This window comes from Drosophila subpulchrella, chromosome 3R (genome assembly GCF_014743375.2).
Source record: "Drosophila subpulchrella strain 33 F10 #4 breed RU33 chromosome 3R, RU_Dsub_v1.1 Primary Assembly, whole genome shotgun sequence".
Lineage (NCBI taxonomy): Eukaryota > Metazoa > Arthropoda > Insecta > Diptera > Drosophilidae > Drosophila > Drosophila subpulchrella.
Window position 1 is genome coordinate 5,269,641 of NC_050609.1, and position 15,439 is coordinate 5,285,079.

General features: G+C 40.0%; 1 protein-coding gene across 1 annotated transcript; it reads right to left on the reverse strand.

Annotated features, from left to right (window-relative positions):
• Positions 1 to 667: 667 nt before the first annotated feature.
• LOC119563465 lies at positions 668 to 5,037 on the reverse strand. Its single transcript, XM_037876873.1, has 2 exons — positions 4,753 to 5,037; positions 668 to 1,403 (listed from the first exon to the last, which is right to left on the reverse strand). Exons 1-2 carry the CDS (start codon positions 4,854 to 4,856, stop codon positions 974 to 976), a joined length of 534 nt encoding a protein of 177 aa, XP_037732801.1. The 5' UTR covers positions 4,857 to 5,037; the 3' UTR covers positions 668 to 973.
• Positions 5,038 to 15,439: the final 10,402 nt, after the last annotated feature.

Here is a 15,439-nt window from a genome sequence, read left to right on the forward strand (position 1 = left end):
AATCGAGTGGGGGATGTGGGGAAATAGGGCTTTCCAGGACATAGGGCCTGCTGCACAGCCACTGCATGCAAAGTGAATCTAATAGAATAGTCAAAAGTTGCTGGCAAAGTGCTGCGAGCCCAGCGGCCCGTCAATGGCAATAGATTGTTATGGTTACAGTGTGGAGAGCTGTGTTCTCTCGAAGGCAGCTAAAAGATAATCCCAAAGTGCCTGTCGGATAAGGTGTGGGAATTTTTGTGCGGGCTATAAAGCAGATGCCTCGGATCGGTGCGGTTTGTCCATTGTTGATACCGGACTTTTAGGGAAAGCTTTGCTTTTGTCTAAGATGGACTTTTTCCAGCCTGAAATGGAAAATATTCGCAAAATATTTTTTTCTTAAATTCAAACTTCCCTGAACTTTGTCTTCAATGAAATAAAGTTAAAGGATTGGTACAAAGTAAACCTTAAGGCGAATCAATATAATAAATTATGATTATAAAACTAAACTGTTACCACAAAAAGTTTTTGAAAGGTAGTAGGATTACTTTTCTATCGCTTGTATCTCTCTAAAACTTCCTGGCTCTTTGATATTTCTCAAGTCAACTTCTTATCGGAATTGAATTTTCTTCCACCTGCGCTTTTCCGATTTAAAGGCTTTAAAAATTTCTTGAAGGATTTTTATTGGGCCATAATTTGACGTCGAAGTGGATGTCTGTGAGTCTGGAGAGTCAAAACAAACTCAACGACGAGCATTGGGGAAAAACTCAACGGGTTTTTCTTCACTTTTTTTTCGGTGCTCGGTTCAAAGCCAGCAATCGACAGGCTGTCAATTAAAATGGAAATGTTTAAGTTTCGTTGGCAATAAAAAGGCTGCCAGGGCTCTTGGCCCAGTCCCGAGAAAGTTAGGATGTGCTTGGTTGGGTTCCCGGCTCTCAGTTCTCGGTTTGGTATGGATTGGAATTGGGAATGGTTTAGTCGAGCTTGGTTGGTTCATTCATCCAGAAAGAAAGGCAGGCTCTTCCTGCTGCCGCTGATGTTCAGCACCTTCGTTTTCCCGCTGTATCCCATTTGAACTTTGACCCAATTTGGTGCTCCAGGATTGCCTTAGAACTCCTAGTCCTTTTTGGAGGCGAGCTCCTTGTGCCTGCTCGCTGATTGCACGTGGCACACTCACTCTCGCACAGAGGGATATGGCACAGAGTGTGCTACAAATTGAAGTCTTCAGCAACGAGTCACGAAATCTAGAGTAGTAGTCTCTAGCACTGAATATGTGGAACATAGAGCACGGAGCACTGTGGCACGTTGCACGTGTGTTATATTTTCCTATTTCGTATTTCGCATTTCGTTTTCCCTTTGCTGCTGTTGAAAGGAAATTGTGTGATGTGCCTAGTTCTGCATCTAGCCTACACTCTATGGTGAATACACTGGCAAAAACGGAAAGGAATTTTAAATTTTAAATGATCAAATGTAGGTTTGGAAAAAAGATTTAAGCAAAGATAATTTTTTTTCAAGTCTGGTTGTAACAAAAAAAAATCTTAGGTTACTTAGCTTTTTGTTATAATTCCTTTTTATCCGGGTTTTCTGTATGTGAATCTCTATTAAAATTATAAAGTTTCCCAGCCCCCCGAATTTATTTATTCAAATAAAATCAAAAAAGGAATTTAATATGAAATATTCTAAGAAATACCTAACTCCTTAGGAGCTTAAGTAGCTTAGTTTGACAGCTTAGGGATTTGCAACTTTCCACTCGACACTTCTCGCTGTGTACTCACACTGCTAATAGCCGGCAGCTTGTTTAAGCTAGCTTTCCTCCTTTTTCGCAGACAGACAGACAAAGACAGAAGGAGCGAAAGGGACGGAGATTTGTAAAGTGCAGAGACTTGTCCCTGCTGCAGAGTCGATTTTTATATGCAACTCTATAACAATTCCACAGACGTAGACGGTTACGTGCAATTTCGCCTGGGAACAGACTCCTCGTCGGCACTGTGTGTAAGCCTCGGTTTAAATACAAAGATCTCGGCTTTTCACGGCAGAAGGGGTTAAGTGCGGTGGAAAACGCAGGAAAACGGTGGAAAACTGGGGGGTACACCTTTCGCCTCCTTTTGCATTTCGTTTACTTTTATGAAAATGGCTTCCATGTGTTCGGCACGAGTATTTTTAAGGATTGCGCCAATGTGTAATGAACTGCACGGCAACTGGAGTGCTCAGTCGGTGCACTTTCCTCTGAATTTTCCGATTCCCCAGTCTCAGTCTCTGAATTTCCCACTGCCTTAGTCTCGGTTCCTCAGTTTTCCTCAGTTTCAGTCTCCTGCCGGGGTCCAGTTTCAGTCCAGCTCTGGTTTATTTGAGTGTGCTTCGAGAGCTTCGTCATTCTTGAAAACTAATTTTATTTACAGGTGGAGCGTTGCTTTTTACTACCGCCTCCCCCCTTTGCCCATTTCGAACCCCCTTTTTTTGCCCACATCCCCCCTTTTTTCCTTGGACAGGCACTCGATTTATATTGAATAAATGCAAAAGGCGTGTTAATTGACAGACCATGAAGGAGGAAAAATATTTTTGCACTTTTATCGCCCCCCTCCCCCGGTTTTCCCCCGCCCCTGGAACCCAAAAACAAGAACAACAACAACAATGGCTGGAGAGGAAAAGTAGTCGAAGCTTTCAAGCTGCCTTCGTGCTGAACTGCAAAATGACCAGCTAAATGAATGGGGTAAAATAAAGTGGTAGAAAGGTGAACGGGGGAGGCGGCATAAAAAGCAGTTTGCATCGCTCGGTTTTGTACACTTTTGCAAGCTTTTTGCTGAATGAGTCTAATGATTTGGCTATTCAATTTGTAAACCAATCAAGAGGGACGCAGACGTTGAAATCCAGTAGGACTTCACTCGATTTAAGAAGTTATAAAGAAGGAATTGAAGCGTGTAATGCCAATTTTTAGAGTCCTGCTTTTGTTAAGGATTAAAATCAATTAAACATTGGGATTGGGATCCAAATATGTGTTTTACAAAAACTTAGTAATGCAAATTCTTTGTAAGTCAACCGAACAGTAGGTTCTGTTGTACAGCACTAATAACACATATAGTATCCAATATTAAAATATTATAGAACTGTTTAACTAGTACTTTAAAAACCATCTAATAAGTTTTTGTTTTAAATATATTTTAGGAATATTCATTTTGTCTGTTCTTGTTATACTTATTTTATATATTTCCAATGATACCTTCAGAGTATCCCATCTTCGTAGGGCAATGGATTGAGTTACCTTATTATAAAAGTTCTTCAAGTTGGGAATATTGTGCAAGTTTTGGTAAGTACCGTTAAGTCGTTTTTGGCGCATTGAGAGCTGGTTGAATAAAAATGATGCAAGGCAATTATGGTAATTTGTTGCTGCTTCTACTTAGCCTGTTCTCTTATTTTATTTTGTTTTTATTATTAATAGCCGACTAAAAAAGAGGGAGGGGCGGCGCCTATAAATCTGACGGCCAGTGGCGTATATTTTATGACGCTTGGCTGGTTGCGTCTTCCCTGCGTTCGCCCCTTTAACGCCCCCATTTTCCCACTTTTCCAAGCTTTTCTCCAACGCCCGCTGGTCATTTTAAGTTGCGTGCGGCACTAAATCGTTCATATTTATCTATAATAAAGGCAATTTTGACTCATTCCCCATAGCAGCCACCACCCTCTGAGACCCGTGCCACCGCCTCCGCAACCTCCGTTTTCCTTACACAGAGGTACTGGCAGAAAAATCGATTAAACAAATCGAGTAAAGTGTTGCCAGTGCCTGCCAGGCACGCCATATAGCAGTATATGGTACATGGACATAACTACTCTGGTACACGGCAAAAAAATATTTAAAATATAACTTGTTTACATATAAAACTAAGATAATTAAAATCTTTTTTTCATGGTTGAGAACTAAACTATTTTTAATATTTTACATGAATTGGAAAGCTGTCATTTCTAACTATTATATATATCTACTTAATGTGCAGAAAATGATTAATTTTCAAATAAATACGTAGTAGCAATATTAAACAACAATTTGAAAATATTAAACAATCACTGACAGATACATCTATCCATAAAATATCCTTTTATGGGTTGCATTAAATCAATCCTTTAAAGATAATCCACTTTATGTGCAGATAATAAATAATAATTAATCATATTTATTAACATTTTTATAATTTATTATCGAACATATATCATCCATAATCAAATACATCTCTAATTAAAACATATCGATTCTATTTAAGGAAGAACTCATAAATATTTTCTGTCTGTGTATATACATGGCATGTAGGTGGGGACGGTTGGTCTATAATTATATGCCTGGCCCCCATTTCGCCGCCTCTGTTTGTTGGGGCCAACATGCGTTGCCTTGGCTACGCGTCGTCAATAAGCCAGGCTCACACGCTCGCACACTTGTGGTAAGGATACAAACTTGCCCTTACGCACACACTCGCTCACTCACACTCACACATTCGCAGACAGGACACCGAGCATGGAATGCAAATAATATTTATTTATTTTTTCTGTCCACTTTGGCTTGAGGGAATAATTTAATACTGCATATAAAGCGTCACTTGTTTGTAATTGAGTTCACTATCGCTGGTTATGATTAATTATTTACTGGGCTCGCAGTAACCTTTAACCTTTATAATTGTTCAACTGTAAAGCTTAATGTTTGGTCCTTATGTTTGCAATTTAAAGCTTTTATTAAATTTTCTTCGGGGGTTTCTTTAACTTGTTTCATTTTCCATGTGTTTTTTTGTTCCTCACCTCGCATGTCCTCGCGGCGAGTCCTTGCGCAATTTTATCGCAAATATCAGGCAAAACCTCTGGGTATAACTTTTAATTTTGAAGATCTTTTGACCCAGCGACATCGTCCCACTGCGATCTTATGTCACCATTTTCGAGTATTTTCCACCCTCATCTCTCTCAGTTCATTATCGGTATTTTGGTATTTTTCTCGGTACGAGGGTAAGTTTCTTGGTATTCCTACTGGTTAGCTGCTGTTGCGACTGCTGCCATTTGCCACTGAGTCCAACTGCCAACTGGCGTGCCAGGACAATGCGTGTTTTGTTTTGGCCTCCCCCAGTTCGCGCTCGTATCCTAGCAATATGTGTTGGAGCTTTCGCATTCCTTTTGCGTGCCAGAGGTCCTTGGCTCGATAGGCTAAGCTGGCTAAGCCGCAGGGCTAACACATCCACAGCCACATCTAGGTGTATCCACCTCCTGCAGAAAGGACTTCGTGGCTAGCCCTCGTTCCAAGCGAGGAAAACGCAGAGCGAGAGAGGGAATTCGAGAGAATAGAGCACTAGGAAAGTCCCTTAGTGAAAAATGGTATCAAAGTTGGATTAGGAAAAGAAGGGTATTATATTTAAATTCTTGGCCCTTAAAAAAACATGTTTAATAATAATACTGTTTCGTCACTAATTTTCAATTTAAAATTTAATTAAAATGTTCACTTTATTAATATATTTTCCTATTCTTACATATCTATAGATACTATAATAGTTTTTAAAGTTTTATAATTTCTAAGCAGCTTCGATAATTAGTTATCGTTTATAGCAACGTCTATAATAACTATCTAACTTTAATGTTGCACCTCCCAATAACATGTAGATAAAAATGGCTGATCCATATCTCAATTTCATATCTTAAAATAAAAACGTGTTTCTGAAATATTTTTCTTTCTGTGTAAATAACGCTTTTGCTGGTTGTTTGGGTAGTACCAACAAGAAATCGTTATGCCGTTGCCAAGGCAACCACCACCCTCACTACACCGCCACCTCTGGGAAATTGAGACTTACTTAATTTGTATAAAAATATCCCACTTCTCTAGGCCTAAGATTTCAATTAAAGCAAACGCTTCAAGTGCCCGCAATTGCGGTAATTAGAAGAGCAATCACAGTGACAGGACCTACGCATATCGATCTAATTGTGGGGCGGTGGTTGGGTTGGGTGGCTGGGTGGTTGGCTTAGTTTCGGTGAAGTGGTGGGTGGGCTGGCTTCATTGTTTCAGTGGTTCAGTTGGTTCAGGTCAGACTATGCAAATTTACTTGGCATACATCGCTTTGTCCCTGTCTATGTCGCTTTCCCTTCCGGCATTGCTATTCCTCGTCCGCTTCAACCTCTTCCATCTCGAATAACCCCTATCATTTAGATTCCCCCGCTTTCTCTCTTGTGGCTGCCCATCGGTTGGCATAAATAACAAGAGAAACCTGTTAATCGGGCTAATTGCATAAATTATAATGGATAATGGGCACGCACACTGTGGCAGCAAGGACATTTCAGCCTGGATGGCACCAGAAAACAAACGTTTTTATTTAATCCCGAAAAGGGGCTTTAACTTAAGTTCTATAATATATCTAGACAATTTTAAATGAGTGAGATTCATATAATCATAATCATAAACATTAAAATTATTTCTTTAGAATTTTCCAATTAGGCTATGTGATTTTTAAAAATATTTTTCAGCAGTTCTGAACACGTTTTAAATTCCTTTGATAATATTTCTCCGTGCACGTTTCTCCACCCTCTTCTATAGGCTTTTCGCGATGTCAGCGGCAGACATCTCCAGCGGTGGGCCAACTTCAAAGTGAAAATCAATTTCTCTTTAAGCAATTTCCAATGGAATTGAATTTTCATTAGACAACAACACAGCAGGAAGAGCAGCGAAGTGGGGGAGGCATTTGCGTGGTTGCCGGGAAACGGCAACTGGCGATTGAATTTCCATAAATCCCGCGACCCCTTAACCCGTTTCTGCCATTTACTGACACTTAAAGGCTCTGCGCAACTTTTGTTTCCAGGCGGAGTTTTGGCCATGAAAGGAAAATATGTAGCTTCACAACGGCGGAAAAAAAGACAGGAGTTGGGGATTTTGATTGACGTCTGAGCCGCTTGTCATTTGCCAAGACCTGATATTCTGCCACTGACAGTTTTTTGACTATAATAAAAGCCAACAGCCTGCATAAATAAAATTTTGGAAATTGACAAATCGAAGAGGGTTGAGATTTGTGGGGACTCCTGTCCGTCCTTTGCGGCCACAAGTATGTCACAAATAATTTTAACTATTTAGCAAACTCAACAGCAGATACAATTTTGGAGCCAAGCAAGGACAACTATCCCCTGCGAGAACCTTTTGCAGGACAAAATCAAGCAAAGCTAACCAAATTTATTTTATGCCATTCAAAACTTTCTCTCAGGACTCGACTCATCACAATAAATCAAATCAAAAGCTTTCCAGAGGACACAAAGGGGACAGTTCGGGGCAGGGCTACTATTGTTCGGCTTGCCCTGTCTGCCACTCATCAATTTTTGAAAATTATTAAAAATTTAAATGGAATACCAAAATACTTGAAATGCACTCCACACAAAACCATGGAGAGCTGGCCATAACAAGGATATGGGACTATATCCGTCCTTCGGTGGATGGGTTGTTGTCGTTATTTGTGTGTCAGCCATGTCAAACATTTTCCCGACCCGCTCGATGCGATGCGTATGAAACTTTAATTTTAATTGTTCACCAAATGCGCCGGACAAAATATGTTCACATGCCATATACATATAGTATAACATATATGCACATCTAGAGGATACTTGTTTTTCGAGTGGTATACCATTCAATAAATATATGTATTTACAGCCGTCGAGAGAGGGAATCTTTTTTATATGACTGACGTTTTAATGGGCGAAATGAAAAGCCTTTGACCGCTGCCACAGAGATTTTCCAGCAATAAAAACACGCTGCTCAAATAAAAATTGAAGAACAATTGTGGGCCACCGAGTCACCTCCTTTGCGATGTAAAGCTCTTTTAATGACTTCCACTTTATTGACTTTCTTGCCGCAGCGGGAAGAAGCAGAAGGAGCAGCAAGGGCAAGGACCCAAAGTGTCCGTCATTAGCCGGCAATCCGACCGAAAAAAAATCCATAATTATAATGCACCTTACATAACGCTTCATTAAGATAATGATAATGAATACGTGACCGCAGAGTGAGCGTTGGAGAGAGGGAGATGGAGCGACACTTCCTGCTAGGTAATGGCACGCATGAGGATATGCCGGTATGCATGTGTGTGTGTGCTTTTGTGGGATATGAACTGCTCATGTGTGCGTAGGGCTTGTGTGAGTGTGCTAGTGGACTCTGCATATCCTTCTCGTGTAAATGTAACCAGGCCCGAGGCCAGCCCACAAATGGCCAGCGGGCTAGTGGCATTAACCACTTACCGCCCCAAAGGCAGCGGTGCTGCGTGACAGACCTACACCGCGAGAAAAGGGGCTATACAACAAATATAATATTGGTTTATAAATAAGTTGATAACTCCTCTGTACCATCTTCTAATCTAAACTGTAAAACAGTTTAATTTTTAGGCATGTTACAATGCATAATTTTATTAGACAAACTATTAATTTTTCTCAGTGTTAGCAGAGCAGGCCAGCACATAGCAGAGAAGAGACAGAAAGTATAACATGCCAGTACCGGCCTCGTGCCGAGTTGTAAGTCCTTCGTCCTGCAGACGCGCGTCGCATGAAATGCGGTCGATAATTTACATAAAAAATATCAAACACAGACAACACACCGTAAATGAAATTGAAATAATATTTCATCAGGTAAAGGTCCGTGCGTGTACCCTGGAAAAGTCCTGAAGCGTTAAATGCCAGGGGGCTATCTTTCGCTTTTTGGATACCTTAAATGTAGAGCCAGACAAAACCAGTTCGAAAGTTTTAATGGAAAAATTAAATAAGAAACAACAAATATAAATGTATTTTACCTTTTATAGTAGTTTTAAATAGAAATATTCATAATTGATATTTTATTTTCAGATTGTTATTAAGCTATAAGTATTATCCATCGATTTGGAAATGACATTCTCCCCTAGTTTTCATATTCTTTTTAGTCAGCGCCAATAACGATGATGAAACACAACTCAATAATCGTTAAATGTCAGGAAAAAAGGAAGAGATAATGGCGGCTAGGCGTAATTGGGCGTGGTCAGTACATACAACAACATGAGGAAATTGAGTTTGTGGCTCTACTTTAAGTTATTCAGTCATTGAACCCAAAAGACAGTCATCAATAAAAATCTACGGGGAGGGTTGCCAAAAACGAGCAGGGTATGTTGGCAAACAGTTTGCAGAATTTTTGGAAAATGATGGCCACCGTAATTAATTCACTTGCATGATAATCAAAATATCATTTGATTAATGTTTGGCCAACTCTTGTGTACAGCAAAACATTGTTTTCATATTTAAAATTAGCCAAAAAGGGGTTGCTTGGGTGGTTTGGGGATGTGGGAAACGGAAAATGGGGTCCAAGTCCCTGCGAAATGAGTTTTATGTTAAGAGCTAATTTGGGTTAATGCCGTAAAATGTGGCGCAGTTAAACAAATGCCAAAAGAGTGTGGATGAGTGGGTTGCTTGGGGGGTGGGGGCCAAAACGGGGTGAAGAGCAAACTTTCATCTTGCTCTCGTGCTAAGGCAGCTTTTAACGTGCTCCTCAAAGTATGCTACATAAAATTGCACAATATGCGCATAAGCCACAGGAATTGCGAGCTGGTGTGAGTGTGTGCGGTATGTGTGTATGGGTGTTCATTAGTGTTCGTCTGAGTGTGTCTGCAAGAACTGTAGCATACTTCTGTGCGTTTGCCTTGCCAAAAAGATTTCATTATGTATGGGCAAGTGTGTGCATGTGTGCGCTCACGTGGGTGAGTGTGTGTGTGTTTTCCCCTCTCCCCCTCTTCACGTTTCTCCCCTTCAATTCCTCTTCCTGCTCTCCTTCATCTGATTTTACTGCTGCTGCCGTGGCCGCCCGAGGCTTTCATTTTAAATTAGTCAAAATGTCAACTTGACACAGATTTTGGGGCCCGGCAGCAATGAAAAGCGGTTTGAGGCTAAGACGGAAAATGAGGAAAAGTTGCCTTAAAGTCCGCATCTTTGAGTCTTCCAATTAACTTCTCGCTCATGAATCGCTCTCGGCGGCACTTAATGCACTTGTTTGGTTCACCACACACCAAATAAATGGGTTCTTGAAATAAAAAGTTGGCTTGCTATTGACCTTTGCAAAGTAAATGAACCAAATTATTTGGTTTAGTATGAAGTATAATAATTATAAATCAAAATAAGGTACAATATTATAGTTGAAGTACCAAAATTAATTTAAATTCATTTAAAAAATAGTTTAAGTATATGTACAAACAAATTTTATTTTTGCAAGATGTACAAATTTTGAATACAATTTTAAGGACTCTCGATTAACAAAGTGAATAACTGTCTTGACAAGCCGAAGACAATGAAAACCAAAGCCTGAAATTCCCCTGTAACCTTTTAAGTTTTTGGGGCATCCTTGACTCTTGACTCCTTGAATGCTTAAAGCCCTCTCTAAACGTTCACCTGGGCACGCTGATTTCACCTCCCTTTTAGCTCCTCAGACAAATATTGACAAAACATTTGCGTGCTCCTGCAGATTCCCATTGCGACTTCCTTCGCTGCTCCTCCCCTTGCTTATCTTAAATTACAAATCAGTCAATATCAAATTGAATGCAAACAGAGACAGAAAGGCAGGGACTGCCGAAAAGCGAGAGGAACTGCAGCTGGGGAGCAATTGGCATGCACTTGAGCTGGAAATCAGTTTCGAGCTTGGATTTTCTTGTCCTTTCCTGGCTGTCCTTTGAGTTTCCCCGGTGCTGTTGAAATTTGAATTTCCCTTTGCGTAAAAATGTGAGCAACTATTTAGGGGAAGCACCTGAATGGGATGAGGATTGGCTTTAAACCATGGAAGTCATCATCATCATCATTTGCATGTCTAGGGAATTAGTCCAATTTAAAACTCCTTGCGGAAACCTGACAGCTGTCAATGTAATTACAACTGGTCAACGCTGGCGGGTTTTCCAAGACCCCCTCCAAAGACATCTGTTCATATGTGATGGGCTCTAAACTTTCCCACTGACACATTAAAAATTAAGCCAAATGGCAATTAACAGGGTTATTTCCCATATGGGGAGGGCTTGGGAAAGTCAGCAGAAGTTTGGGACCCAAAACAGCCACGCCCCCAGGCCAGTAAGCTGCCAATCAGCCGTCAAGCAGTTAGTCAGTCAATCAATTTTCCATGTATGTATATATTTATACAGAGACAACTTTTTGTTTATTTATATATACATATATCTTTCCCGGGCTGTAATTTCATAAATATTTAATGCGTGCTCGGGCTCGTGCTAAAGTATATAAGATATGATACAAATACATATAGACAGGAGCAGCCTTAAGTGACAATTATCCTTGTCTCTGGTCTCTACCCAGCCCTCCCCTTGGACGCATTTCCTTTGCCTGCAGCGGCTCGGAAAATTTACTTGGACTTGGCTCGCCCGACTTCTTGGCCAGGTTAACATTAAGTGTAATTTTTTGTTAGTGGCAAACATTTCATGAATTAAAAATGAGCACAGCCCGGAAAACGGAAAATGAGGGTTGGGAAAAGTGCGTGGCGCCGTTGGCAGTTAGTCATCTGAAGTTTTTCCGGCCGCCGAAAAAATGAAATGTTCTACTACGTCATTGTCACACGTCTACATAAGGCTGAAGGACACAAAAGGTGGGCGGCGGACGAGGGGGCGTGTCATCTAATGTAATGAAGCGTGCAGAAAATGGTGGGTGTTCGGGGGTCAAAGGTTGCTCGGCTTTTCCGCTTATTACCAAAGCGGCAGAAATTTCGTATGCCAGCCAGGGTTTTTTTTGTTTTATTTTTTTCCCCACTCGCACATGATATATTTGTGCGGATGTCATGAGGCGTTTTGAGGTGGCTGAAGCGTAAGCTATTTAAATGATTGCTCTGGGCCAAATACACACACGAGAAACAGCTCAGCCTAATTGCATTTGTTGTGTTCAAGAGAGAACGCTACATGAATTTTGATTAATTTATGGAGCCAGCGATTAAGCTATATTGTCCACCTGTAGGTACAAACTCCCAACCTCCCTCAACTCCCTTTTTGCAGCCCAGCTGATGACATCACCTGCTTGCCAATCGACCTGCGTGAGCCCTCAGAAATGCCATAAACCATGCACCCAAGTTTTGAGCTCCACAGAATGTAAACGACTTCGTGAATACCGCTTAAAATCTCCCTATCCTCGATTTTACTACCCCACCACTCTATTCTGCAAAAACTTTAACTAAGTAAAGCACAAAAATAACATAAAAAATTCGCTCACGCAACAAAACGAGAGAATCTGCACAAAAAGAAAAAACAATTTGCATGAAATGTCGACACGACTACGTGGAAAATTACCTTCACCCACTTTGGTGGAAAGTTCCGCTGGCGTTACGTTGGCTAAAAAAGCCTTGCGTTGGCTACTTTAACTTTGGCCAAAAGAAAAGCAAGCAATATTACTTTAAATCGAGAATTTTTATTGGCAACAGCATAAAAAGCTTGCCTGAGTTGCTATTAAATTTATAAAACTTTTACCGAAAAATCTTAGCACTTAGACTTTAGAAAATTAGTTATAAATGTATAAACTACATGTTATAAAAATATTTAGAGTATGTATTTAATAGCACTTGTAAAACCATTGCAAAGGTGTCAAAAAGTATGCAATAAAATAGATTTTCGGATTTTTTGTTGCGTACTTTTTTGAACCTTTTGAAGAGTTTTCTAAACCCCTTGGGATTTTTTGTGATGTTTTTGATCTTTAAGCCTTTCCAACTATGACGTCCCCGGCTTACTCTTTTAATTTACACCTCCTTTCATAAGAGGCTACTTTAAGGAACCTATTTATTACATAGTTGACTGAGGAGTAGCTTAGTGTAATTATGATATCCAAGGCTGCTTGGAGAGTTTCTTTTCATTTTCCTTGCACTACTTTGTTGCCGCTGCCGTCCAGCATTTCCCGAAGCTCATTTTTGCACTCATTAGGGGATGGCAGCACCAGCAACTGGCCAGCAGAAATGGCCAAGACCGAAAGTGCGGGGAAAATGGCGCGGGAAAAGGCGAAAAGCCAGCAGATGCTGCTGCCCGCTGGCTGATGGAGAGAGCTCTGGATGCTGGAGATGAATTTTTGATGCCCCAAAGTGAGGCAGCTGCAGCGAGAGCGGCCTTAAAGTGGCCACTGCTCTAATGGCCAAAAGGTGAGCCAACTCCGGCCAGCATGAGAATTTTTTAATCGCTTCGTTATACCGCCGTGGGGTGCAATTCTTGCAAGGCCAAAAACAAACGATTGCCAGCCGCGGTAATTGAAAATTAAATTTAATTTTATGGCCAAAGTTAAACATTTGCTCAGTCGCGCAAGCACGCATACGCACTCCTTTCTGGCCTCGTCATCGTAGGTGTCCTGGCCTGTGTATCCTTAGTCCTTCGTCCCTTTGGCACCGTGTGAACCGGCACAATTGTTGCGGATTTTCGCAAGCGATAATCATAAAAATGAAAATTTTAATAGCGCGCGTGGCGACGTCAACGAATTTCCCCCCTGGCTTTCCCCCCGAATCTTGCGTGAGTGTTGGTTGATTTTTCTAGCTGTTCACCCGCACACACGCACACATGGCCGCCTATTGATTTTGTTGTTTGGCTGTGTGTTTGCGTATGTTTGTGGCATGCTCTTAGGGGCTGCAGCAACAAATTTCACTTCGACAGGCTCATTACGGTTTAGCGCCATTCCGGAGTCGGGCGGAACGCGAATCCCTCCAGAGCCATTGGAGCATAAAATGTTGGGGCCTCATCGGTTTTATTTTAGGCTGTTTTATGGATTACCTATGCGCGCACCCACAGGCTTTAACCAAAAAGTTTATGATTGCTTTTAGGATAGGGGGTGGGTAAATAGGACTCTATCTGGAGTACTCCAAAACTTAATCTTCAAATTGGATCTTGCAATTAAAAGATCCATTCTTGATTAAAAAAAAAGTGAATGCCCTATGTCCTTGCGTTTTGGAATGTCTACAATTTGAAAAATTTTATATTCTAAAATTTTTTATTTTTAGTTAAACTATAGCAAAACCGTAGAAGGAGGAACATAAGTTCCAAATATATAAAATATGACTACAACACATTTCATTCGGTGACCTTAAGTTTAATATCATTCCGGACTCTTTTATGAACAATTATATTTTCTTTAAGCTAGTGAACTCGATTTTATTAAAACTTACCTATTAATGTTATATTTTCTGCTACTTTTTTTGGAATTAAATTAAGTCTTCTCGTCATATGAAATTGGTCCGCTTGATAAAGTAAGTAACTTTTTTTCGTAGCTGTCTCAAACGCGCAGTCTAATTAATTAATAAGTTTTCTTGTCGTGATGACTTTTCACTTTTGCTATTTAATTTGGTGAGGCTTCCTCAAAGATATGTGGCGATATTGGTGTATATATTCTTTTCTTAGTATTTAGTTGACAGCAAATGTAAAATTTCTAACAAAAATTGCTTTTTCGATAGCATATATTTTTGTAAATTTAATACTTTAGATTTATTCTACGCATTTACTCTTTGCAAGAGCTTTGATATGTATGCGATAATTTGCACAATTTTCTTTAGACTATTTCATTTGGTTTTGTTTTATTTTTTTGATAAAATAAAACAGCTTGATTAAGGTGTCAGCAAGCTTTTTAGGCGTATTACATGATATGTTTACGTTTTCTTTGGTAAAATTCCTTAAGATATACTATTATTTTCAATTCTTTTTCTTAGTTTTATTTGCAGATAAATTATTGCTATGCCTTTAAAGCGCTTTTACATGATATGTAGGGCTTTATTTTTTCAATATAATATCTTTATTTTTGGTAATTGCTGGAATTAATTGGCTGTTTTTCTCAGCTTATATTTATTTATATGTAATTTTTCTCGAAAGACTTATTATATGATATGTGTTGATTTGAGTCTTTCTTTTTAATTTAAATTACATTTCTTAAATATATATTTATTTTATTTAATTGGGCATAACATTTTTTGTTTTTCAGATTTCTTTGTGGAACCTAAGTTTTGTTTATAAGTTTTCCGTCCACAGTGAGCTTCAAAATAGCGTAGGTGTCTCTTTGACTATCTCTCTGGCTCTCTTATTCGGGTTGGCTCTCTTTCGCAGTAATGGCTGCTCTCTCTTACTCCTTGAGCCCCCTTTCTCCAACTCCGCGACCTTCTCCTCCTCCTTCTCCACCCACTTTTCTCTTTGCTTTTACAGGCGGCAACGGCAGCGGCAAGTTCTCTATGTATTCCTTTTTTTTCTGCTGGCTTTTGTATTTTAGTAACTTTTTCCGATTCCTTTTTGGGCCCGCATTCGCTTTCACCGAGAAAAAAACCGTAGGCGCACAAACAACAACAAATCGAACTCGTAATTATTTATTTAAGTCAATTAAGTTTTCATGTCGTGGAATTTAGGGAATTTTCGCTGATTATCTCTGTAGGAGATTGGTTAATCCGTATATCCTGGAAGATATGTACATATATCTCCTTGGCCGCTGCCGTTGGGCGCCCACACCCGTAAAAATAGCAAAGCAATGG

Coding starts and splice junctions, on each gene's coding strand:
- LOC119563465 (XM_037876873.1), bottom strand. CDS start 4,856: ATGTCGCTGGGTCAAAAGATCTTCAAAATTAAAAGTTATACCCAGAGG. Junction 1,404..4,752: donor TCGCCGCGAGGACATGCGAG/GTGAGGAACAAA, acceptor CGTTTTTGCCAG/TGTATTCACCATAGAGTGTA.